Source organism: Emydura macquarii, unplaced genomic scaffold (genome assembly GCF_026122565.2).
Source record: "Emydura macquarii macquarii isolate MOO-44397 ecotype Brisbane River unplaced genomic scaffold, CSIRO-AGI_Emac_v2 contig_587, whole genome shotgun sequence".
Classification (NCBI taxonomy): Eukaryota; Metazoa; Chordata; order Testudines; family Chelidae; genus Emydura; species Emydura macquarii.
This window is the reverse complement of record NW_027130724.1, coordinates 1,670,807-1,698,146: the sequence shown is the minus strand read 5'-3', so window position 1 is coordinate 1,698,146 and position 27,340 is coordinate 1,670,807. Positions and strand designations below refer to the sequence as shown.

Genomic DNA, 27,340 nt, shown 5'->3' with positions numbered 1-27,340 from the left:
ATAATTTGAAAAGCATAACAAAGAAATGCCTCAAGCTAAATGGTAAAAGCCCAAAAGGGAGGATGTGGTAAGAACCACTTACATCCTTAAAGGACCAAGTAGAATAAGTTTAAGGTCAGTCACCTGAGCAGTTTATTCCCCACTTATTTGGTGAAACGTTTATGGTGACTATTGATTGCTGAAGGATCGCTATGCTGGCTGTGCACCAATGCTTGCTGTCTAAAAGTGCCTCATTTTTATTACCTCTGCAATGATGTCTAAATGGTTCATAAAGAAATAAGTTATTTGTAACCTGAATATTCATCATTTTTGCAGAGCCTGGGAATGTTACCATGCTCTTATCTTCCAGCAGCTATCCAAATGGAAGCAGAGCTGGGTGTGTAAAATCAATGTGTCATTGTGGTTTGTTAAGGCAAAATTATGGGACCATTTGTTCTAAAACATTATCAGCTTTGGATAATTGTCTGAATCATATTTACCCGTGACTGTAATTTGTAACTTTTATGTAAGCACGCTAGTGCTTTTTTAGTTTAAATAAAATTATGCAGGTTGTGTATACTCTTTAGGGTTGGATACTCTGTAAAATTAACATCCATAACATGTTCTAGCGAATAACGTTCCTGGAAGCCTGTTATATCCAGAGAATTTTTTGTAGAGAATAGTAGATGACACTTCGGTTCAGATCTTCAAGTGCTCAGTACCCACAAGTAGGGCCACATGTTCAAAAGAGTACAGCTCTAAGCACGTCACTAAAATGGCTGGATTTTCTCAAGTGTTTAGCTTCCACTATGAGCAGTGGGAGGTGCTGGGTGCTGAGCACTTGAAAAATGTGGCTACTTCATTTTAGGTGCCTCAGGCCTTGTCTACACACATGTTGCACCAATAATCATTGCAGCCTCCTTAAGTGGATGCTCTTAAATTGGTTTAAACACCTGTTATCAGGTAGAGTTTACGTTGATTACTTACTGAGCAATGCACATCCTATTGTGACTAATTGTTTGAATGGCTCATAGTTAGGAAGGCACTGATGTACATTAAAGAACGAAGTTGACCAGGCACTTAAAAGATTTATACATATGGCGGAGAATGAGTTGGGACTCAAACATCTGAGTTCTAGTCCAAGCTCTGCCAATTTCTGATGGCAATGATGATACCTATCTCTTTTCATAAGTAGGCCTCAGAATGCTTTTCGGAGATAAATATTCTCCCCATTTAACAGATGGGGAAACTGAGGCAAATAGGGCCGAAGTGACTCTGCCAAGTTCACCTAGCAGGCCAGTGGCAGAGCCAGGGATAGGACCATGTCTCCTGTAGACCAGTCAGTGCTCTATCCACTAGGCAACACTGCTGTCATATTAGGTGCCTCTTCTGCTTTCTGCCTAAGTTTATCTATCCCTAGAAATGAAGGTATTGTTTACTTATTTTCCTACAAGGATTGATAAATGTTGCGTACAATGCTTTGAAAACGCAAAGTGCTTAATGTAAAAGCTGTTTTTAAACATTGCATAAATTAGGAAAACTTAGTATCACTTTATCCATGTGGATTTTTCTTTACTGAATCTTGCTATTGAGATTTCTCAGGTACCGTATCACTGCTGTTTCATTGACACAAGCTAGTTTCAACAGAAGCCTCCAATGTTCTTTTATTTAGCAGATCCATGGTTTATTCTGAGGGTGGGCCTGAAATCTTTGGTTAGATCTTGTGAACTGTGATCACATCAGGAAATTTTTTTTTATTTTATTTTATTTTTTTTTACATTTTCATTATGTGTAACTTCTTCATATTCCAGTAACACATTCATGTTCTCTCACACTAAAAAGACGTGCTTTATGACTATGTTGATTTTGTTAATTACAAGGCATCCAAGCTTCTGCTGGGAGTATTGTTGCCTAACGTTTTTTCCTCCATTCTCATACTTGTGAATTTCAGGCTTCTAGATGAACTTCCCACTCCTTACTTTCTCCCCCTCCCTCCATTGCCTTGGCACAGTTCTTTGGTTAGTTGCGGTAACAGTAGTAAAAGACCCTCTCAGCTGGCTTCTTTTCCACACCGCTTAACTAGATTTGTGAGCATGTCAGTCTCCTAGAATGCCTGAGGATTTCTGAGCTTGTTTCACAAACTTACACTGACCTATTTTAATGTCCAGGCTCCTCTGGTAAACTCTTGTTTTAATGGTATTGTTCTAGCAGAGATTGTTAGTGCTGCTTAGTTGAGTTTGTCAGTGTTTCCATAATAAACTTGTTTTTTTCCTGGGATTTATAACTCTGCCAGAAAATTTCTGTTTTGAGTTGCACCTTGGCATATGACATTTCAGCCAGGATCAGATTTGTACATAATTTGGTTTGAACTGATTGATTTTGCCACTTTTTTACCCTCCTATCTTACAAAAAGTCCGTACTTCGTGTTCTTAATATTTTCACACACAGATTTTAAATGTGACATTTTATTAGTTATTGCTTGATATAGACTGCTGTGTAGTACTTCTGTTTATTTGACCAATACAAAATCAAAACAGCCAAGATGTTATGCTGGGAGGAAAGATGATCCAGTGATTAGGATAACTGGGACTAAGGAGATGTAGGTTGAATTCCCAGCTCCACACTGTAACCCTTAATGCAAGCTTGCCTTTATTATATTCACTGCTTTGCATTATATTCAGCAGTAATGCAAGGAATCTACATGCCTGTGTCCTGTAAGACATTAGGTTCAGCAGGTTAGCATAAGGTTTGAGATGTATGAACTTTGAACCGACGAACTTTGAACCGACAAACTTTGAATAGATATGCGGCCCAGTGGAAAACCTCAAGTATTGGGGGAGCTGAAAATAGAGAGTTTAAGGGGAATTTCTGACCAGAGGACATGACCCACCACAAGAGTGTCATGGCAATGAATTGACATAACAGGTGCATGAGCTACATTCACAGGTACCTAATCTCAAGAGGGCAATGGTAACGAATTGACGTAGATGGTAATCTTTCATTACTGCTGAATAAAATGCAAAGCAGTGAATATAATAAAGGCAAGATAGCCCTATGGGCTAAAACACAGACTTGGTATGTGACCTTGGACAATTACATAGCATGACTGTGCCTCAGTTCCTCTGTAAAATAGGAATAATGGCACTTCTTTACCTGATAGGAACATTGAGAATAAATGCATCAAATACACAGGTACTCACAGATGCTGTGGTAACAGGGCTATGTAGCATATATATCTCACTAGATCAAACAGATATTACTAGCTTAACAGGCAGTGAAAGTTTAATGTTATCAGCATTTCTGCAGTGGGTTATTTTTCTCCTATGCTTGATCCCTTTTGTTTTTTAACCTGGAGTACAAAAGATGCTATGTAATACCAAATTCTATTTTACAATCCAGTTACAATTATTCTGCATTAGACATGCGTATTATCATCTTAAGGCATAACAGTCAACATATTCCTTAAGATGATAATACTCATGCTTTATGCAGAATAATAGTGGATCGTAAAATAGAATTTGGTATTACATGGCATCTTTTCCACTCCAGATTAAAAAACAAAAGGGATCAAGTATAGGAGAAAAATAACCCACTGCAGAAATGCTGATAACATTAAACTTTCACTGTCTGTTGAGCTAGTAATGTTTGTTTTGATAAATGCTGATGGATACTGCTAGACATTTCTTGCAGGCTTCTATTATCCTTAGGCCATATTATATTGTTGAGTATTTCTGTGTATAGCTCCCATTGAACTCTGCATGTGTGCAGCTCCTCTTGAATTCCATAGGAGTCACACACACACAACTGAGGGTGAATACGGACCTCGGTAACTTGCTAAATATTGGGAGTGTAGCTAGTGTGCAGGCAGATGAAGCAAACTTTATCCAGTGAGAGTTTCCAGGTATATTGAGTAAATTATTGGTTTAGTCCTGTAAAGATCTTCATGGTCTGAGACCTGTCCTCTTGTGGAACCATGCATCAGCTCATGCTATATGGCCACTGCTGGAGTCAGCAAAGTCTCACTAGCTGAAACCCTTTTGTTATAAAAGAAAAGGCAGTTTTTGGCAGGATGTGCTTTTTCAGGGTCCTGTTGGCTTTGGAACTTGCTTTCCTGCTTCATCTGAACTTGTTGATCTTTAGGCTAGGCTGCAAGGCTCATCTTGTGAGAGATTTGAGGAGGGAGATGTTGCTCAAGAGGTAATTTTAGGGAGGGTGGCATATTTTTCTTTCTTTGCTTCTTTCTGCTGTAAGGTTTAATTAGTTCCTGCTGGTTTTGTTTTTGGGGTTACTTTTAAATAATTGTCAGGAACACTTAAAGCTCCTTTTTGGTTTGCGTTTATAAATGTCAATAATTTAATGAGTGAGGGGCTGCTATAACTAATATAGCACAAAGTCGTGTTTAATTTGCAGGTTTCCAGATGGGCACAGTAAGAGATTATTGACTCTTCCGTAACAGTTGTTACTGGATTGGTGGTTCCTTTAAAAAAAAAAAAGAAGGAAAAAAAGTTACCATATAATTAAACTAGTATAATTCCACAGAAGTCAGGACATTTTGGCATCAAGGCTATTGCTTCGCCCAAAATATCTGAGTGCAGAGCAGTAGTGCCTAGTCACAGTGGCCTTGTCTAGACTAGGATTTGGATGGTATTAGATGAGACATGTTAACAGCCTGACATAGGCCTGGTCTACAGCTAAAACTTAGGTTGACCTAGCAGTGTTGCTCGAGGGGTATAAAAATTCATGAAATGTTTACCATTGACTTTACGGGTGTTTGAATCAGACCATATGAAGAATACTTTGCACTTCGATATCTTCTGAGGATCCCAAAGCATTTTCTAGGCTTCAGACACATTCTCTGTGTTTACATATTTTGTACGAACTTGAATTACAAACAAGGAAAAAAATTGCATACGAGGAAAGAGGGAAGGATTAAGACTGTCATTTAGAGAGAACACGTAAGAGGGGACACAATAGGAGGTTATAAAATAGTGTATTTGGGAAGTTCTTTATGGAATATTGGAGTTTATCCTTTCTTAGAATTCTAGAATTCCAACATCCCATCCCCCCTCCCCCCAATGCATAATTAATTTGTGGAAATCACTGTCAAAAGGTTTTGAGGCCAATAGCCTAGTGGGATTCAGAAAAGGATTTGACAATGGTGGTTCATTTTTGTTGCAATGTGTAATAAATAAAAGCATCCATTTGAACACTCTGAGCACTCTGTCAATTGTTTAAAATGAGGTGGGTGAGGTAATACCTTTTATTGACCAACTTCTATTGGTGAGAGAGACAAGCTCTTGAAAGCTGTGTAAGCTCAAAAGCTTGTCTCTCTCCCCAACAGAAGTTGGTCCAATAAAAGATATTATCTCATCCACTTGGTGTCTCTAATATCCCGGGACCAACACAGCTACAACATCACAGCCTAGAATTGTTTACCTTGACAAATACAACAATGCAATGCAGTCTGTTCACTCCTCCTACCAAGGAATGTAATGAAATATGAACACTTCAATACATTGACTTCTGCCTCAATCTCCATATCTCTCTTCAAGACCTGAGGAAACAAGTGGAATCTTCTTGGACTAGAGAATAATAGTTTCCACAGGTTACATTAGATAAAAATGTGAGGGATATAAACCTGCATGTTTTAGGGCATAAGCCAACTACCAACTGACCCGTGTTAGAAAGAAAATGTCCCTACAGGCATGTTATTCCATAATTGCCAGCTTGGGATTTCTTGCACGTGGTAGGGACCACTGCTGTTGACATGATACTGGGCTAGATGAATGATTGGTCCAATCCGGTGTGGCAAATTCCTATTTTTCTATTGTGTTTCCTTGATAATTTCCTATGCTGATGAGGTAACTAAAAGATTTGTTTCCTCTGGGATTTAAGAGGCGGGGCAAGGTAATGTAAAATTCACTCAGGCTTTGCAAAGAGAAACTTCTAGGACAACACCAAGTCCATGCTGTAGAAGAAATAACTATTATTCTTCATCTTCTGGGAATTTTGAAACTTCCTGTTTCCCCCCTACATTCATACCTTTCTTCATGACATATTTCAGATGCAAGTATAACTGATTATTTCTGACCAGGAGACTAACACAGAAAAACATTAATTATCTGAGTGTGTGCCCTGGGAAAACAAAACCAAGTGAAGGCCTGTCTGTCTCCCCCTCACCCTTACATGATCTCTTTTCACTTCGTTCTAAGATAAATGCTGCTCAGCAGTTATTGAATTACTTTTAAGTCCTCTGGACAGAACTGTGTGAATAGTAACTTGTTTAGATGTTAATAAATTGGTAAGAAAATGGCATCTGCTTGAAAATGTGGTTTTTCTGTGTTGCCTCTGAAGTCTAAAGTTTCTGTGACTTTATTTTATTATCTTGAGTCTTTGAAAATGTGACACTTTATAGAAAAATGTTTATTACTTATTGAAACAGATGGCATTTGCTACAAATCATAAATAGGTTGTTGCTGCATTGATTTTGCTGCATTTGAAACCAGCATTGTGTGCTGAAGTATATCTGTCATGTCTTTGACTTCAAATTATACCAAGCATATTAAGTTCATGCTTGAATTTATTTCCAATTTGGCACGCTTTATGATTGCTGTTTAATTGCCTTGGGGATACTTCACCAAAGGTGCTTTATAAATCAAATTTATATCACACATTTCTTTCTCCAATAATTTGTTGTGTCCTCTGTAATACAGCAGCTAGCTTCAATGATTTTTTTATTTCATTGAATTTTGTTATGCGTTTTTTTAATCAAACTTGTTAATTTTCTAAACCCATAGTTGGAAAATGATTCAACTCTCTGGATACTGCATTAGATTAGATGTTTTATTTAACTAGTTGTAAACTGAAACATTTGTTGTTTTTTTGTATTTAGAGGCCCACACAAAATACAGGGCTTATTATGCTAGGTGTTTTAAATACACCTACTGTGAGATAGTTCTTCCCCTGAGGAGCTTCAGTCTGAATAGACTAGAAAGACAAGGGCTAGGAGAGAAGGGAGTATGATTAGTCCCATTTTGCAGATATTGATCTGAGATTAAGGCCCTGTCTACATGAGAGTTTTACCAGTTATACTGGTATAACCCTCTCTTCCCCATTGTTGACACCTTTATTCCAATATGAAGGAATAGTATTTTTAGTTTAGCTTGAATTCCTTCCTAAAGTGACATAAACTAAACAACAACAACGAGAAGGTCTCTCACACCAGAATTGGCGTGGCCACACCCGGGGAGGGGGAAGGTGCGGCATGTACTACCAGTATAATTCTGTTTGATATAAATTCATATTTTAGCTCATACAGAAATAACTTTACTGTGTGGGCAAAGCCCTAGTGATTTGTCTGTGGTCATTGTGCAAGTGGCTGTCTCAGGAATCAAACTTGTATATCCTGAGTCCCAATCCAAACCCATCCTTGGGGATATGTGCTTGGCCTTCTCTTTCCATTCTCAGCTTTATATCTTCTATCAAGCAGCTCCTTATGCCTGGAATACTTTAACTACATTTATCTACTGTGCACACTCTCTCTTATTTCAGATCCCTCTTTAAAACCCACCCCTTCAAGTTATCTCTCCACCTCTCTTATTGTCAGTATATATGGTTTTCCTATGTTTTTATTAGTTATGTTGTAAGCTCTTCAAGGGGCTTCAATGTGTGTTCTCTGTTTGCAAATGGCTTTATAAAGATTTTATGATAGTGGGGTGAAGAATTAGAATCTCAGCAGGCACCATCCACTGAAGGGTGACATGATCACATGCAACTGAGCAGGCTTGGGACTCCACCCAGTTTAGGGCAGAGCTGACCTATAATATAGCAGATACCATATCCTTAGTTGGTTCTTCCCGTTTTTCAGTTTCACCCATTCTTCTCTCACTTGCCCCTCAAGCTCACTCTCCACTTATATTTCCCTTTCCTTAGTATTTCTTGCTTCTTATTTATTCTTTCAATCTTACGCACATAGAATTAAAAAATACATTGGACTAAGAGAGCTTTCACCTGGAAAGGCCTGTGTTCCAGATTCTGTGCTGTTATGGTGACCTTGCTGATGCTGAAAGCACAGAGCAAGGATTTTCTTGCATTCCTTCATACTGTTTTGAGTGATGGCAAAGTCATCAACTGCTGACTGAGGAAAAGCAGAATCTTGAACTCAGTCCTGGGTACCAAAATAAAGGAGCACCTGATCGTTATAAACCAAAATTTTAAAATGAGACGTAGCTAGTTGACAAAAACATTCCGTTTTTTATTTATTTAAAGGAACACTGTAGTTTACCCTCATTCATTCTTTGTGGTCTACAGACTTAAAAAATGTGAATGCAGTTACTATGATTGTATGTGCAAATTGACCAGCTGGACACACAATTGCTTGCTTGCATGTGTAAATGTGATTAGTACATGCAGCTGTAGTAGTTGAGCATTCAAATGAGACACACAGTTGTACATGCTTTTGACAATCCAGCTCTACTCTAAGATTGAGATGAATGGTAATATCTCATACAAAGTGGAAAGTTTATGAAATACATTCTCATATTGCAGGAACGTGTTGGAACCGCTGGAATTTTGGTTTGAATTTCTGTGTTTTGGTTTCGTTTGTTTAGTAAAAGCTTTGAGATATTTGTGTAACTATGCCACTCTACAGTAAAATAAAAAATAACACTTTAAACTTCAGAAAAAGATGTGATTGTTCCTTTTCCTGAAACAAATCAATGAACATTTTAACTTCTTAACACATGCATTTTTGTTCTCTTTTTTTTTTAGTTACATGTACTGGACGGACTGGGGTGAAACACCCAGAATAGAACGGGCAGGAATGGATAGTAGCACTCGAAAAATAATTGTTGATTCAGACATTTATTGGCCTAATGGACTCACGATAGATCTTGATGAACAGAAGCTGTACTGGGCTGATGCAAAGCTGAGTTTCATTCATAGAGCAAATCTGGATGGTTCCTTTAGGTATGTTTCTATTGATTTGTATCAGTTTGAGGAAGGGTGTATGTGTGCCTGTGCATGTATGCATGCACGCTTGCTTTTTTCATAACCAGCATTTATTTTGTGCTGGGGCTTTTTTCAGTAGTCATTTAAAATGGTGTGTATCTATCCTATCAGACTTGCTAACCTCATAATTAGCATGCTGGTGACCACATATGGATTCCTGCATTCATAAGTCTGGTTCAGTTTTTGTTAATTAAAGAATAATTGGAATATTTGCATCATCATTTTACTGTAGGCCAGTTATAGCTTTCCCCCACAGTATAATTTTTCTGCTCTAGGCACATTTATATATTTTTAAATAATTAAAGATGTCCATCCAAGGCTCTAGGTGCCCTACCACATCAAATGATACAGTAAAGTCCCAGCAGCATTAAAGTAATTGTTTTAACAGGAAGCCAGCCACCTACAGAAATAAACTTCTGACCCCTTCAATGTTTTTGGAAGCATCCCTCAGCCCCCTCCAAAAACCCTATTGAACAGATGTCTTTTGCAGTATGCCCAGAAGCCATCAATTTGTGCTATTTTGGACCAAGAGTTGGGAGCAGGTTCCAGAATCTCTGAGCCCTCATAAAGAATGCACTGCCAGTCACCCCATCTGTTTTATTACAAAGGGGATCCCACCATAGCATACCTGCTGACCACAGCTGTGGCAGTCTGCCCTGGGGAGTCAGGTGATCCATCAGGTAGGCCGGTCCCATGCCTGTTAGGGCTTTATAGGTTGTAACCAACACCTTAAAATCCACCCAGAGACGAAATGCATATCCTGGACCACTGATATTATAGGCTTCCAGCAAGATGCCCCGCTCAGTAAGTGACCCACTGCATTCTGCACCAGCTTCAGTCTCCCAATTGCTTTAAAGTGTAGCCACATGTAAATATGCCAGATTATCACAAGGCAGCCATCTGGTGTGATTAAGGCAACCAAAAGCACACCACCTTAATTTAAAAGTGCCTTATCCAGGTATTTAGGCCTCAAACTTTGGTATCCAAGAAGTGTTTTATTAAGCATTCAGATATCTTCTGGTGAGCAGAGCATGACAGAAGTAAATCTTCCTGTGAACTTAATTTGTTTTCTCTTTAATTTTTAAATAATTTAGTATTACTACAATTGAGGGAGGCCTTTTTAAAGGCAAAAAGGGCAGTAAGCCACCCCAATTTCTCTTTGTACCTTTGTAAATCTCTCCCATGGATCCTAAATGTGAACACACCTGATTAACTGTGTGCATATGTTCAAAGCTGTGTGAGTGCACCTCACACTGAATCTTAAACATGCACAGCTTTTGTTTTAAATGAAGGACCATAAGCATTCAGAATTCCATCATCCAGATGAATCTTCTCCCTGTCCTGAAATCCCACTCACGATGCTAAGATTGCAGCCACCACTGTAAAGGAAAGTGCCCTAGGGAGGTAATCTGTGTAATGTTAAAACATAGCTGAACAGAGCTTAAGTTGGTAACATGTCAGAGGACTGCTATCCCAGTGGGAGAAAAAACAGATAGGGCAAAATAAAAATTACAGGTACATCTGTATAATGCATATGATTCACATGTTTCAGATAACCAAAAATTCCCTCTTCTGAAGCCAATTACCCACGTTGTTAAAAATTCAGATGATTTTTGGATTATGCACCTTTTTTTATACCAGTATAATATAAAAGAAAATGTAGCACATCTTTCATTGAACTGTATTCCAGAGTGCTTTGTAGAAAGTTATAGTGTCTGTTTTCCCATTGGTAAAATATTGATAGTGATACTGACCACCTTTGTAAAATGCTTTGAGATTTACTGATGAAAAGGATGTGTGATATTAATGGTAATAATAATCACGAAGTTAGTAACACAGGGAGGGACAGTAAGATGTATAGACAAGGAAGGGAAACTTTTCAGTTGTGGGATAATATCTCAAAGACTTTTAACTTATTCAGAATTTTGAGAGAGTTTGTGTTATCTCATTCTGAACTGACATTTTTACACAATTTTAATGTAGCTGAAATTGTTTTTAAAAGAGAGTATTTTGGATACTTCTCAATTTTAAGTCTGATCCTGCAGTTCTTCAAGTGCTTCCTTGTGTCCATTCCCAAATTAAGTGTGTGTTGCATGCCACAAGCACTGGTGCCGGATAACTTTTTTCCCCTAGTAATACCCATCAGAGCTGACTCTAGTGCCCCCTGCAGCGGCGTGCACATGCGCCCTCATATAGGCACCATTGGCTTCCCTTCCCTTTCAGTTCCTTCTTGTCCCCAGTGACGTTGCTGGAACATCTCTTGCGTTTGCAAGTCCTCTCGCTATACTTAGTGGTTTCATTGTTCTAGGTGATATTTAATAGTTATTACTTTAGTTGTAGTTGGTTCCACTTTGCTAGTTTGTTAGTTGTTAGAATCCCAGGGTCAGGGCATGCCCATTCCCTGGGATTTAAACCCTGCGCTTCATGTAAGAAACCTATGCCAAGGAGTGACCCGCATCAAAGTTATTTAAAGTGTCTGGGAGAAGTGCACCTCAGCAAGAGGTGCAAAATCTGTAGAAGTTTTCACCCTTGGACTAAGAAAGAACGAGATAGTCGTCTTAAGGCCATCCTGATGGAGTTGGCACTTAGACTGGTGTTGGAGCCCGGTAGATCTGACTCGGCACCGAGCATGATGGCCTCATACGAGGCAGACCGTGGCACTGATGCCTGGCTTCCCTACGGCGCCGCCAATGGGAGTGTGGCCACAAGGTCAATGGCCTAGACTATGGCCCTATTGGGGGGGTTCACTCGGGGATTCCACAGCCTGGCTCCAGGAGAGGAACTTCGGTGCCACGGTCCTCCATCCCTCAAGGTTCAGTGCCGCACTTGGACTCGGAGTCCGGCTGTGAGGACTCACGCGCCTCGAGCCCGGGGGAATCTACCCCTTCCAGAGCAGAGGCACCTCCCCTACCTCAGCTGCCTGATAGTCCCCTCCTCATCGTCGTCACCGGATGACAGTCATGGGCCCTTCATCAGCAGTACCGTTAGGCGATTTCAGGGCACACCAGGACTTGCTGAAAAGGGTCACTTCTAACTTGGGCCTTAAGATAGAGGAGTTGAACGAGCCAGTGGATGAGCTCTTTGGGATACTGTCCTTGGCAACTCCCAGCAGAGTTGCAGAGTGGCCCCTCCTGGTCCACAAAGGAGTGGTTAAATTAGCAAAAGTGTTGTGGCAAACTCTGGCCTCTCTGCCCCCTATGTCAAAAAGGGCAGAGAAAAAAAACTATGTTCCGGAGAAAGGGTTTGAATACCTTATTACCACCCCCCCATGCTGGGTTCCCTGGTCGTCACAGCCACCAACAAGGGGGACAGGCAGGGGAAGGTGAGCTCGACTCCTAAGAGCAGAGAAGACAAGACTGGACCTCTTTGGTCGAAGAATTTATTCCACGGCTAGCTTACAGCTATGGGTGGCTAATCAACAGGCGCTGCTGGAAAGATACCACTTCAATATCTGGCAGTAGCTAGACAAGTTTGCGGACTCTTTGTCCCCCTCCTCCAAACAGGAGTTTGAGGCCTTTGTGGAAGAGGGGAGAGCGGTAGCCAGGGCATCTCTGCAGGCGGCTTCCGATGAGGCGGACTTGGCAGCTAGGTCAATGACCTCAGCGATGTCAGTGAGACAGGCGTCATGGCTGCAGTCCTTAGGCTTCCCATCAGAGTGCCTTCAGTCGATACAGGACCTCCCTTTCGACAGCACAGCCCTCTTTGCTGAGCAGATGGATTCCAGACTGCACGGCATGAAAGATTTGAGGGCAAAGCTGAAATCCCTTGGACTCTGTACCCTGTCTTCCTCCAGGAGACACTTTAAGCCCCTGCATCACCAACTGTCTGGGGAATACTCCCACAAAGACTCCTATAAGAGGAAGGGCAAGGATTATAAGAGGCACCAGGGCCGCTCGTCATCAGCCGACCCACAGCTGGGCTCTAGCCTCCATAATCAGGGCAGAAAACAGGCCTTTTGAAGGTGTGCTTGGGAGTGACCTACCAGTTTTACCCCTGGATCCAACCCCCCTTCGTTTTTTTTTTTGTTTGGCCTGCTTCTTCTGGCCTGGGCCACCATCACTTCGGACTGATGGGTGCTCAGCACAGTGGAGCTTGGCTATACCTTCCAGTTTTTCTCCCTCCCACACTCCCCTCTTCAGGGAACCCTCTCATGAGCAACTTCTCGAGCAGGAATTGTGAGCACTTGTGCAGGTGGGAGCAGTGGAAGAGGTTTCCCAGGATCTACAGGGTCAAGGATTTTACTCCCATTATTTCTTGATTTCAAAGGCAAAAGGAGGACTGAGGCTTATCCTAGACTTAAGACACCTCAACAAATACCCCAGAAATTTAAAGTTCCATATGGTTTCCCTAGACACCATCATTCCCTCTCTGAATCCAGGCGACTGGTACGCCACTCTCGACTTAAAGGACACTTACTTTCACATCACAATCTTCCCTGGCCACAGGAGATTCCTACAGTTTACAGTAGGGGACCACCATTACCAGTTTGCAGTGCTCCCCTTTGGTCTTTCAGCCACGCCAAGAGTCTTTACCAAGTGCATGTCGGTAGTGGCGACGTACCTCCGAAGGAGAGGGGTGCTAGTATTCCATTATCTGGATGATTGGCTCATCAGGGGCAGGTCAAGGTCTTAGATCCAGGCCGGTATTACATTTGCCAGGTGCTAGGCCTCTTAATAAACGAGCAAAAATCAACATTAGTCCCTGTACAGAGGATAGAGTTCATCGAGGCAATGCTGGACTCGTCCAGACCCAGAGCATTTCTTCCAGAAGAAAGGTTTCTGATTATGACAGACATTATAACCCGTGTTTTGTCCCACCCCCTCACGATGGCGAGGGCCTGCCTCAGCCTCCTGGGCCACATGGCGGCCTCCACCTATGTGGTTCCTCATGCCAGACTGCATCTCAGACTCCTCCAGATGTGGGTGGTGGTCGTGTATTCTCTAGCCAGGCACTGCCTGGACAGGATACTTATGGTTCCTCCAGAAATACGTACCTCCCTGGTGTGGTGGATGGATCCGTGACAGATGTTCTCGGGAATTCCTTTCAAGGTACCCCAGCCATCGGAAACACTGATTTTCCGATGCTTTGGACTGGGGATGGGGAGCTCACTTGGGTTCCCTAAAGACCAAGGGCATGTGGACCTAAAGGGAACTGAGGCTACATATCAATATCAGGGAGCTCAGAGCAATTCATTTAGCTTGTACGATCTTCCTACCATATCTTACCAACAAAATGGTGCAGATACTCATGGACAATACGGCCTCTGTATATTATATCAAGAAGCGGGAGGCCCAATCCCCAGCCCCAGAGGCTGTGAGTTTCTGGGACTTGTGTGTCACTCACAACATTCACCCAATCGCAATACATCTCCTGGGGGTCAACAACTCTTTGGCAGACCGACTCAGCAGGTCCTTCTGGTCTTGCCACAAGTGGTCCCTTCATCTGGAGGTAGCAACCCACATATTCCAGTGGTGGGGTTCCCCCAAGTGGACCTCTTTGCCACCAGGGACAACAAGAAGTGCCCTTGATTCTGCTCCTGTCAAGGTCTCAGTGAGGTCTCTGTTACAGATGCCTTTCTCCTCTTCCGGTCGGGGATACTTTTGTATGTCTTCCTGCCAATACCTCTGATCCACAAAGTTCTCCTGTAGGTGAAGAGGGACAGGGCACGGGTCATCTTTGTAGCACCAGCATGGCCCCAGCAACATTGGTTCGGGGTGCTTTTGGAGTTGGCGGGACCCAAGTGTTAGACCCTGCTGCTGTGGCCAGATCTCCTGTCTCAAGATCAAAGTTGCCTGCTGAGCTCCCTACATCTGACGGCATGGATGCTCCATGACTGACCCAGGAGGAGCAGGCCAGTTCAGCCCAAGTTCAGCACGTGCTCCTAGAAAGCAGGAAGCCATCGACCAGATCAGCCTATAGGGCTAGGTGGAAGCACTTCACCTGCTGGGCGACCGAATGTGGAGTGTCCATGATGGAGCCGTCAATCCTGACAATTCTGGAATATCTGCTCCACCTAAGGCAAGAGGGCTTGGCCTTCTCGTCCATTAAGATCCATGTGGCGGCCATATCTGCTTTCCACCCCTTAGTGGAAGATAGAACAATCTTTTTGCACAAAATGTTGACCATGTTCCTTAAGGGCTTAGAAGGACTTTTCCCATCAATAAGGGAGCCTTCTCCTCAGTGGGACTTGAACTTGGTCCTTTCTAGACTCACAGGTCCAACCTTCAAACCCATGGCCTCATGCTTCCTTACACATTTGTCTGGAAGGTCGCCTTCCTTGTGGCTATTACATCCGCCAGATGAGTTTTGGAGATCAGGACATTGAAATCAGAACCATCCTACACGCTGTTCTTTAAGGACAAGGTCCAACTGCGCCTGCACCAGGCCTTTTTGCTTAAGGTGGTCTTGCACTTTCACCTTAACCAGGACATCTTTCTAATTGTCTTTTGCCCTAAACCTCACAGCTCCAGTGAAGAGAGATGCCTGCACTCTCTTGTTGTGAGATGGGCCCTGGCATTTTACATCAACAGGACCAATCCTTTTAGTCGTTCGACACAACTCTTTGTGGCTGTTGCAGACCGTATGAGGGAACTGCCAGTTTCTTTGCAGTGAATCTTGAAATGGATTATGGCCTGCATCCAAACCTGTTATGAGTGGGCTGGAGTCACGCCTCTGGGGCCCTTGACAGTCCACTCAATGAGAGCGCAAGCCTCATCTGTGGCCTTCCAAGCTCATGTCCCCATCCAGGACATCTACAGGGCCGCTACCTGGTCATCGGTACATACCTTTGCATCCCCCTATGCCTTAACACAGCAAGCTTGGGACAATGCTGGCTTCAGTAGAGCGGTGCTTCAAGTGTCACGTCCATGAACTCCTGCACACCTCCGGAGACACTGCCAGTGAGTTGCCTAATTTGGGAATGGACATGAGCAAGCACTCGAAGAAGAAAGAACGGTTACTTACCTGTAACTGTTGTTCTTCGAGATGTGTTGCTCATGTCCATTCCAGACCTGCCAGCCTTCCCCTCAGTCGGAGTTCCAGCAAGAAGGAACTGAGAGGGAGGGAGCTCTGACGGCACTTGTATGTGGGCATATGTGCGCACTGCTGCAGGGGGCACTAGAGTCGGCTCCTACGGGTACCACTAGGGGGAAAAAGTTGTCCGGCACCGGTGCGTATGGTGCGCGTGCACACCTAATTTGGGAATGGACATGAGCAACACATCTTGAAGAACAACAGTTACAGGTAAGTAACCATTCTTTCCCTTGTGCATACAACTCCCATTGACTTCACTCCAAATTATTCATGTGTAAGGATGTTCAAACAGTAATTAGTAAGTAGCATTTAATTCTTTTATATTATGGAGGAGAAAGGCAGTAAGTTTCTTGAATGTTCAAATTCAATAGGGCCTTCCATTTCAAAGGAACTCTGTCCAAATTGTCTTGTGATAGCTTAGTACCTGGTTTCTTTTTTTCAGTCATATTGTACCATAAATGATACGGCATTTTAATACAGTTATTAAATTAATTAGTGCTCCGCTCTGAATGTGAAATTTATTTAGTTCAATGGTGCACTTGTATTGCACACTTTAGTGGCTGGCCTTGGAGAGCATGAATATGCACCAAGTGTCAGGATATCCCAGTGTAGCATACATTGCTGGAAAATCCCTGAGTCCATGCAGCTGAATAAGGGCATTAGTCAATCTTCTATATAGTAAAGTTAGTTTCAGAATTTGTCTGCCCCACATGATTTATATTGTTGCCATTTGTATGATTGATCCTCCCTCCTAGAATGTTAGGCCTATAGTATTTTTATCAAATTCCATGAATGTTGATCTTGATCTGTGTAGTGCATATTCATGGGATTTTTGTTTAATTTTTTCCCTACTGATAAATTTACTTTGAAAAACTGGAATCGATGAAGTAAAACTCTTTGGCATCTGGTGATGAGTTAGATTTATACTTGAGTTAAAAATTGAAAATAATTGTAGAATAGAAATTGAAATAACATTGGGCTTCCTTATGCCTGGATATTCTTTATTTTGAACAGAACAGAATAAATTACACCTGAAATTTGTCCAGAAATAAATCCTTCATAATTACAAATCCCTTCCCTACCCCCAAGGCCCTATTGCTTCAGAATTCAAATAAAACTGTAATTTGCATTCTGTGTAGTTGATTTAAAATTACTGGAGCAATCTGTCTGAATGTTAGCAGGCTTCAGTTTAAAAATAAGTTATCTGGATCTGTCATTTGTTCAAGGCACATAATTAAGGGGGGGACCTGATGTATAAGAGATGGAAATAATAAAAGTAAAGACAGTGAATAGCTAGATACAGCTGCTCCAGAACTAGAAAGTTATGCAAGTTCAGACGTCACCCTTATTAGGAAAGACATTACAGCAAAAGGTGGAGAGTAAAGGTAAGAATACCAAAGGTTAGGTTTTTCTGTCTTCCTGGTGATTTATTATTATGATAAGTCAATTGTTGATTATTTATAGGGCCAGATTTTCAAAGCAGCATTAACTCTACCTCCAAAACTGCACATAAAAGTTTTGCATACAATAATCATTGCATATGTTGTGCAAATACTTACCTGATGTATGTTCATAAAATGAGTTTTGCATTTGCAAATAGATGCATGTAAAAATTTCTATGTAATTTTTCAGGACAGTTATGAAAATGTAGCTTATGCTTATGAAACTAAAACAGGATTGTCTCCCATCCGTGTTAATCTCTCTTCTCTCCCCTACTTCACACATATGGTACAAATGAAGGTTTGACTGTTATCCCTGGTCTACACTACCAACTTATATCAGTATAACTATGTTGCTTGGGGTGTGGAAAATCCACACCCTGAGATACATATTTATAGCAATCTAACCTCTGGTGTGGACAGCTGTATGTCGATGGGAGGGCTTTTCCCATTGACATAGCTACCTCTCCGCAGGGAGGTTGAATACCTACACCGATGAGAGAAGCTCTTCCGCTGGTGTGGGTTGTGTCTTGATTAGGCACTCCAGTGGAGCAGCTGAAGCATTGTAAGTGTAGACAAGCCTTTTGTTACAAGGAATATTTTTCTTCTGTTTTTCCTTTCCTTGGGGAATGTCTCACTTCTTTGAACTTTCAAAGTAGTATCTTGAAGATTCTGAATGTATATATTAGTCAGCGTTACTTTAATCTGTAATGTTTTTGTCGTATGAACAGAATGCTTGTTTCTAGTCTTGTGAAAAATCAATTGACTTGTTTTTTTAACAAGCTGCAAATTTGTCATACTTGTTTTCCACTTACTATGAAAATGCCCCAACAAAAATTGCCAAGCTTTGAATTGCACTAAGTTATTATTGTGTGCATAAACTTTGGGGTCTCTTGAATACAAAAGGTGTGCAGTAAAATTACATTGTGTGATTTTCAGTTCTGCTCATCCCAAATCAGTGGGGTACTTCCAAAAAGAAAAAAAAGTTTAATTAAAATAGGATAATCTCTTGTATTGATTCGTGGGGCTATAATATCCAGACGTGAAGGAAAACTCAAGGAAACATGAGATCCGTACAACAAGAGACATGTAACATGAGGGAAAGCACTGCAAAATGTGATGAAAAGGACCCAGATCCTGCAATGAACTATGTGCTGTTGATTGCTTGAGTCCATGCAGAGCTCTGTGAAAGTGAATGGGGCTCCACACACGAGCAGAGGGTCTCCTTGCACAGTGTGTGTTGCAGGATCAGAACTTAAGTTTATAAATTAGAGTTGCCCCAAAACACCAACTTTGAAAACAGCTCCAAACTTCTCAGTTGTGCGGGTTTAGAGCAGGTATTCCATTCCAGCCCCATTTTTCTACACTCAGGTGTACATATGTCTCAAGGTCTTAATTGGAAATTTTCCATTAGCAACCTCTATTCAGCCTGCACATGCACTCTATAAAACCTTGTGCTGAATACCAAGGGTATATAGAGGGCAAATCGTCCTCCATTCCTACTCAATCACTTCAGCTGGAGAGAGAGCTGTAGTGTGTCCGCCTTGTTTTTAGTTGTTTTTAGTTTTCAGTTGTTTTTAGTTAGTTTGGGGTTTCTAGTTACTGCTAGTTATTGTCGGTGCGAGATTAGTTAGGTGATAGTGAGAGGTTTGGTTTTTTCCTCTCCCTTTCCCCCACTTTGTTCTGGGAAACTTATCTGGACTGATGGGGCATGAATGGCTTGCCAGGTTTCAAATGCTGCCTCTCTTTGTGGGAGGCTAGCCTAGTCAGTGACAGCCACTCTAAGGGTATCCATCTGTTGTTTGGGGAGAGTCCCATATCTCCCAAAAGGGTAATTTTTGTGTACCTCTCAAATCTAGACCACGGAAGAATTGGGAAACTAAATTGAGGTTTCTGATAATGAAGTGCTCCCTTCAACCTGCTTTCTAGTCAGGTTAGGAGACACCCCCTCCACACATCTATCTTCGGGCAGATCCTGTGCTCCTTTGATTTGGTGTTCCCTTAAGAGGGAAGAGGCTTCGGACACTCAGGGAAAGCTCCAAACAGGAGGAGCTTGGTCTCCCACCACAAGGAGCCAGCTCCCAAAAGGCCCCTATCTTGCCCCACATCTACAGTGTCAAAGGCCTTGACCTCTCAGCTTCGTACCATGGAGGCAAAAAACTCTTCTGGAACTGGCAGGGCTGAGAAATCCTGGAGCGTTTTGAGGAAGCATGGCTCCAGCAGGCCATCTATGAAGGACGGGGAGGCCCAGATATACGCTCCTCTAGATTGGCACCATCTACATTAGAGTTTCGATCAGTGCCTTCTCACTCAGCACTTGGGTACCAGCAAAATTGAAGTGCCCAGACACCTTTGGCTCCGGTGCCTATGCACCGCAGATCAGTAGTCCTGTCCTCCTTAACTGCTGCGTCAGTACCGACCCACTCGGTACCACAGGAATTACGCTATTCAAGGGACTTGTCAGTTTTAGATGAGCCGGAGTCCACATTGCTTATGGGTACTGAATGACTCTTGGTGCCAGGACCCCGGCCTCTGGATTACCTTTGCTTCCCAGTGCCATAAGATTCTCTCCCTTTTTCTGCTGGGAGCCCCCCCTTTGGAGGACATTGAGAAGGATTAAGGAGACATTAAGTCAGCCTCTTTATCAGTATGGGGTTACTCGTCACATGAGTACAAGAACCCATATTTTGATGAGAAACCTCATTTGTGGGATGGGTGGTGGGATTCTTGTTGCCATTTCCTCTTCCATATGGGCCCCTCCAGCAGCCACGCTGGGAACTTGAGCAGTGTCGGCAGTAATTTGTCACACCTCCGGCTCCATTTGTTAAGAGGCTAGAGTTACACAATCTCCTCTATCAAACCATGAACATGAAGAGACCTTTGAAGAATAGGAGACACGGGTGAATAAGGAAGCTACCACTCAAACTTCCATTTCATCCTCATCTCTGAATGAGACAGTCATGCCTCCACCACCATTGTTGGCTGATGATTTTTGCCAGTTCCAGGACCTTGTGAGAGTGTGGCTGACACTCTTGAATACCTTTGAGGAGGTTAAAGACTCACAACACAAACTTCTGGACATTCTGCAGTCAGCACCACCCACTTAGGTTGTGCTACCGATTAATGAAGTTCTCCTAGACTCAGCAAAGACTCTATGGCAAACTCTTGTCACTATCCTACCAACTTGCAAGCAGGCAGATAAAAATATGTTCCTCTCAGGGATTCAGAATTTTTGTTTTCCCACTCTGTCTCATTCCCCTCTAGTGGATGCTGTAAATGAGAGGGGTAAAGAGCATTACTTGAGGTCTCCCCCTCCTTATGGTAGGACCAGAGAAGGCTATGTTTTTTTGGACAAAAGGCTTACGCATCCCTGACCCTCCAGTTTTGGATTGCAAACTATCAGACAATCATGGCCAAATATGACTTCACAAATTACTGCAAGTTTGCATCCTTTATAGACATCTTCCATAGGAGCATAGAGAACACTTTCAGGACATCATCATGGAGTGTCAGATATTAGCCAGAACCTCTTTCCAAGCCTCTGTAGATGCCGTGGACACCACTGACAGACCCATTTCCAGTGTGGTTGTTATGTGCAAGGCATCATGGCTCCAGCTGTTGGGGTTCCCAAGAGAAGTTCAGAATATTGTTGAGGACCTCCTTCCTGTGTGATGATTTGAAAGCTTTTCTCTGGGACTACGGATGAATTCCTACACACACGGAATGACTCCAGGGCCTTGTTGAGGTCTCTGGGTATATACACCCTGTGACAAAGCTCCTCCTCTGCCTCTGTGGGTCCAGTGCGTCCTTTTAGCGGTAGGTCGGGAAACTGCTACTCTCCCTCCCTCTAGTGGTGGGTAAGGGTAATTCAGCCTCTCAAAGATGGCTGCTCCCTGCTGTCTCCCAGTCCCGTCTCTGGTTCTGCTAGGCTCTTGTCTCTTTGCTGGGGCTTTCACCCTTCTGGCAGATGGCAGTGGGGAGAAAAGGGGGAGGAGGCTGATCCCATCCTCGACTCCGGGCCCCAACCCAGGGATCCTCCAAGTAGCAGCTTCGTACTGCGGGCTTTAGAAAAGCTGCTAGCTTCCCTGGGTTACTTCCCCATGCCCCTTGTCTTAATGTCCACACCCTGCTCGAACAGGGGCCCTTCCTGGCCTCCTTGCCAGGGGAGGCTCTTGGCCTCTGACAGCCCCTATGAGCATGGCAGTGCCGAACCAAACGTCCAGTTCAATCTTTCCCTTCTGGCAGGGTCTTTTCCCTCAGGCCTCCAGGCTGGGGAAAGGTCCTTCATCCTCTTCGGGCAGGATTTCTCCCCCCCCATGTCTTTGCACCTGCAGGGTTCTCTAGTGCCAGTGTTCTACTCCTCCTCCTGCACCCTCCTGGCTCTTGACAGCATCTTGCCTGCTCACACACTCTGGAGCTCACCTCACTCCCACAACCCCTATGAACAAAAGGAGATTTAGCAGGTCTCAAACTGCCTATAGATCATGCCCTATCCAGTTCTTTGGATTTCACAGAACCACTGAACCCACTAGAAAGAAACACGGATTACGGAGGAAGAGAGCTCCTCATCCTCTTTCCACAAGTACCCAGTCATCGTTGAAAAAACAATTTTGATAGGTTCGTGGCAGGTTCAGTTCCTCTCTCAACTCTTGTTGCAAGCTGCAACCTTTCACCCATTCTCTTTTGAAGATCACTTTCCCATTTCCAACATGCTTGGTTGTATATTACAACAGACAAATGGGTCATGGAGGTTATAACATCAGGTTGCACCACGCACTGTACTTCACTTAACGCACTTTATTTTGCCCCTCTCATGAGGCTATACTGAATCAAGAAGTTCTCTCTTCGCAGGGGAAAAGAGTTTTACTCTAAGTATTTTCTCATGCTAAAAGAAGTTGGAGGGTGGAGGCTGATCTTAGATCTGAGATGACTGAATACATTCATAAAGTCTCAAGTTCAGGATGGTGACTTTGGCTGCCCTAATTCCTTTTCTAAAGGCAGGAGATTGGTTTTCAGCCCTCTACGTATAGTGCGATTATTTCCATACAGCGATACATCCTGCACACAGGAAATATTTGTGCTACTCGAAGAAGAAGGAAGAGGAGGAGGTTACCCACCTTGTGCAGTAACTCTGGTTCTTCGAGATGATGGGTGTCCCTATGGATGCTTCACTACCCACCCACCTTCCCTCTGCTTCAGACTGTTGTTTGTTGGATGTTCAGTTAGATAAAGAACTGAGAGCAGTTCACCTGTGCAGCTCTATATATCCTGGTGTGTGGCACGAGGTTATATAGGACTCATGCACAGGCCAAATGGACACTGCTAAAAGAAAGTCTCTGATCAAGGTCTCAAGAGGCGCATGTGCACCTGAAATGTCTTCATAAATGTCACTCATAGGGGGACACATCTTAAAGACCCTTGGTGACTGCAGAAGGTGAATAACCTTGTCTTATTGTAGGCCTAAGAATATCAGAAGTCCAGTATCGACTGGAATATCAGAAGTCCAGTATAAAGAAGGTCTCTTGCTAGTGCATGCACATTTGTAAAATGTTTAATTAGAAATTTAAGAATTAAAAGTCCACTAAGCTATTGATCAAGAAAAAAACCATTCTGATTTCTGTTTAAACCACAATTGATAGAGGAGAAAAGTATATAGAACTCTGAGAAAGTCATTCTCCATAGTAATGGGTAACCAGCAATTCCAGCATTAAGAAGTTTACACGCAGGGATATAATTCTGTTTGAGAGGAAATTACTGACACTCTAGTAGGTGAGAGGTTTGGAGAAATACTAGTAATGATTCTTTCTCTGAATCCTGAGAAGAGGTGAGTCTTCGTATTGTGAAGACATTTGCTCTTATTAGCATACCCATAATATAATATAATACCAGGTGCCACCAATGATGACCCATGATTTTGTGGGAGTCAGCACAGATGTCCTTGCTCTAATACCCAAAAATTTCTCCGAGAAGTATATTCTGTTGATTATCTGAAAAAACTGTTTTTGATGGGAAGTGGGTAGTGTAGGATAATTTAAAAAGAGAACATCTGTGCACTTTCCTTGCCTTGGTCATTTCTTTGATGTAATGAAGAGAGAGCTGGGCCTTGATAGAGGCAAAAGAAGAATTGGAAGTTTTGAGATAGATCTGGGCAATGATGCCAGATGTGACATGAGGACAAAATAATAATTAACATTTTAATAAGGAGTGTTCTACAGTCTCTTTCTTCTAGGACTCAACTGTCGTCAGACATTTGTTCAGCTGTGTTAGAGAACTTTGGTGTGGTCTTGCAGGAGTCAGTTTGTTGCTGAATCAGATCTCTTGTTGCTATGAAACACAGTATATTTGTTTTCTGACTGCCTGACATAATTCCAACTTGACAGCTATGAAGCAGTCATAGTCAACTTTCCATTTACAAATCCTGCATACATTTTTATTGTGCTCATTTGTAAGGTGCCCTCTGTTATGGTGTTCTAGCATATTTTACATGGCATAAACTGGGGTAGTTAAATATATATAATTAGAGGGATTCAAGTTGGTATTCCGTCAGATTTGTGCTTAACTTACATTCTGGTATCACTGCCTTGGAAAAGTTAGAAACATTTTTCTGAATTCTACCATAGTGACCATGTTTAAAATGAGATCGATACCTTTTTTGCATTTGAATTAGAAGCAACGAACAGATGTCAGATTAACATTGGAGGCTGTTGTAAAGCATAAGGGTTTGTGAATGTTTACAACATGCATTTCAAAGGGTCCGTGTGAATCTATGTAAATTAGTGAAGAACCTTTTATTGTACCTATGTAAAGAAAAACTTATGAGATGTGTGTGGGATTTTTTCTCCCTCAGGGCTTCATTTTCCTGGATTAATGTAACAATTTTATAACTGAGTTTACCACAGTCCAATCAAATCACATGTATATTTATAATATAATGCACACACACACATAAAACAATGATATGATTTTTAAAAAGGCCATATACCTGTCTGTGTCGTGATTTATGGAATTGATGTTGCTAATGTTTCTTGCTCGCTCTCCTGTTTCACAATTCTAGGCAAAAGGTTGTGGAAGGCAGTCTCACTCACCCGTTTGCACTGACGTTATCTGGGGAGACGTTGTATTGGACAGACTGGCAAACTCGCTCCATTCATGCATGTAATAAAAGGACCGGAGAAAAAAAAAGAGAAATACTGAATGCACTTTACTCACCAATGGACATCCAGGTCTTGAGTCCAGAGCGGCAGCCATACTGTAAGTTTTCAGGTTTTCCTCTAATCTAACGTACTGTATAAATGATATTGTTTTTGGTGGAGAAAAATGCTAATAATAAAAATGTTAGTGTGAATTAAGTCTGCCAGTTTCAAAGGGTCCTAAAGAAATTAGGTGGCAAAGTTCCCTTGAAATTGAGTGGGGATTGGGTGCTTAGCTCCTTTAGTCTTCGAAAATCCCAGCTTGAATTATCAATGGAACATTTTGGTAACATAAAGCATAGTCCAGCAGAGCAATTAAACAACTGACTAATTTTAAATACACGAGTTGTCCCATTGAGGTCAGTGGGACTACACATGAGCTTAGTTATATACGTTAATCGCTCTTCTAGATCTGGGACAGACAAAGCTAGCCATATAAATCTAAGGACTACACAAGCATATCACCTGTGGTGGTATGTAGTGTGAGTATCAGATTGGCAGCAAAACAGCTAGTAAATATTCGGGGGCCAATCGTTCAGTCCTGAATTAGGTAAAACTCCCATTGACTTCATGTCAGTTGGAAGTGTGCAGCATCAGGCTCATCATTCTTGTTATAAAGTAAGAATCTGAGGAGGATCCCTTTGTTTGAGGCCACACCGGTTACTGTTGCCTAAGAGTAGCCATGAGTGACCAACTTGGCTGTTTGGAAGTCACTTGTAACTTGTGGACTGAATGTGGGATTGGAGACTGGGCGCTCCCTGAGTTTTGATCATCTGCTGCCGCCTTAGTAGGTGGCCTTGGACAAACTTAACATCTCCCTGTTATCCCCATCTAGAAAATGAAGGTGAAACTTAATTTGGCCTACACTAGAGGAGTATTGGGAGGATAACTTAGTTAAATAGGAGCCTTAAAGCAATACCTTTTTGTTTTTGCACTTTGCTCAAATGCAGCCTCGTAAGCTCACTCACTTGCTTTAAATTTCTTTCAAACGTGATGCCTGCTGCAGTGGTTTCTAAAATAATTTGATTGGCAAGTGTGAGTAAGGCCAAACCAGAATTTAGTCTAGATAGAATGTGTTCTTAGAACTCTTTTTCTTTTCTCCATTCACACTGGTTGACCAAAAAGTATGGGTTTTTTGCCCAACATTTCCCACAGTTACTACTGAGTGCTAGTGAAGACAAGGTTCCAGGTAACCAACAAGGTGTTTGAACACCATATTCTCTCACCCAGCTTGTATCAAGTCTGTGACACATTGTTTAAATGTTAAATTGGAAAAATCGTAGTGTAGATGAGGCTTATTAGAAACTTTTTTCCAAATAAAGGTAAAGGCTTGGGGTAAGACGGTTAAGCTCATTTTGCCCTGTGACCTTTGTTAGGATTTCAACACCAGGTGTCTGGAGATTAATGGCAAGGAATGTTAGCTCTGTCCATCTTATTTTAAAAATAAGTAATTTAATTTAAAAAAAAACAAACAGTAAGAGTAATGTAACCCACTCTATTCCTTATAGTATAAGGAACTAGAGGAGTTTTATTTACAGTGTGGATTTGATTCTAGGTTATTGCCAATATGTGACGACAATTTCATGAGTTAACATTACCCCTTTAGTATTCCAGAATAGGCATAAGGGAAAGATCTGGGCTGCTGTATGAAACAAACATTGGGGCCCACAATCTTACATTCTGTGTGCGTGGAGTTCCCATCAATACCATCAGTGAGAGTTCTGTGCAGAGGATAGAGAGGACAGAGAATATGCCTCATTGTGTGTCGTGTTTCCCAGAGCCTATAGCGTATGTTCTTGCAGTGTTGCCCTAGGAATGGTAGTTTGGGGAGTCTGTGGGAAGGTGCAGTGAAGCACATAAGACACAGATTGAATCAGAATAGAATGGGAAATATGTGTGTAATTCAGCCCTGGGGATAAATATCATGTGTCTTCAGCAGAAGCTCTGCCTTCTGGGTTTACTCTTAAATTTAACCATACTGAAAGGTTTGCTCCCTGAATGTGCTGCTATATTTTCAAGGAAGTTTTAGGAAGGTAGTAAATAGGCTTGAAGTAAATAAAAGGAAATTGGGATCTGCTTAGTTGAGAAACAGGTGCAGATTTTAGTGAAGGTTGTCAGGTATGTGTTAGTACCACTGCATGTCCCAGAGCTCCAGATGGGAGTGTGTTGTGTATGCTGAATTCTTGTCATTTCTCTTAGCTGAGGGAATGTCCCACACTTGGGTCAGAGTATTTCTGGACCAGTAGCAAGGAAAACATTGTGCATGGGGAAATAACATCTGCTGGAAATAGCTCAGATGCCATAGACTTCACTGGGGTCAGGTTCAGCTTGCTCCCCCTATTTTGCATGGCTCTCAGTGGAAGGAACAACAAACCAAATCACTCCAGTTTTTTTTAATAATAGCTTAAAAAGCCTCACAGAACTCGACTATGGATTGAGCTGTGTGCATGTGCGCACACAAGTGTGTGTGTGTGTGTGTGTGTGTGTGTGTGTGTGTGTGTGTGTGTGTGTGTGTGTGTGTGTGAGAGAGAGAGAGAGAGAGAGAGAGAGATGCAGTTGATTTCTGGGCAGCCACGGGCAACCTGCACTCATTCAAACATGTCATCATTCTCTGGGATTATTTAAACAGAGGGTTTGCATCTCAAGGTCTCATTTATTCCAGTTAAAGTTAAGAGATTTTTTTTTCAATTT

General features: G+C 42.1%; 1 protein-coding gene across 4 annotated transcripts in view; it reads left to right on the top strand.

Moving 5' to 3' along the window:
- LRP5 (LDL receptor related protein 5) overlaps positions 1 to 27,340 on the top strand; it is a 233,707-nt gene that overhangs the window by 67,399 nt on the left and 138,968 nt on the right. For 2 of the 4 annotated variants that reach the window (XM_067540472.1, XM_067540471.1), the window contains exons 3-4: positions 8,749 to 8,946; positions 24,514 to 24,710. In XM_067540472.1, coding sequence (XP_067396573.1) covers positions 8,749 to 8,946; positions 24,514 to 24,710 — 395 coding nt within the window. The remainder of the gene's footprint in view (positions 1 to 8,748; positions 8,947 to 24,513; positions 24,711 to 27,340) is intronic. The other 2 variants (XM_067540474.1, XM_067540473.1) reach the window with 1 other exon arrangement.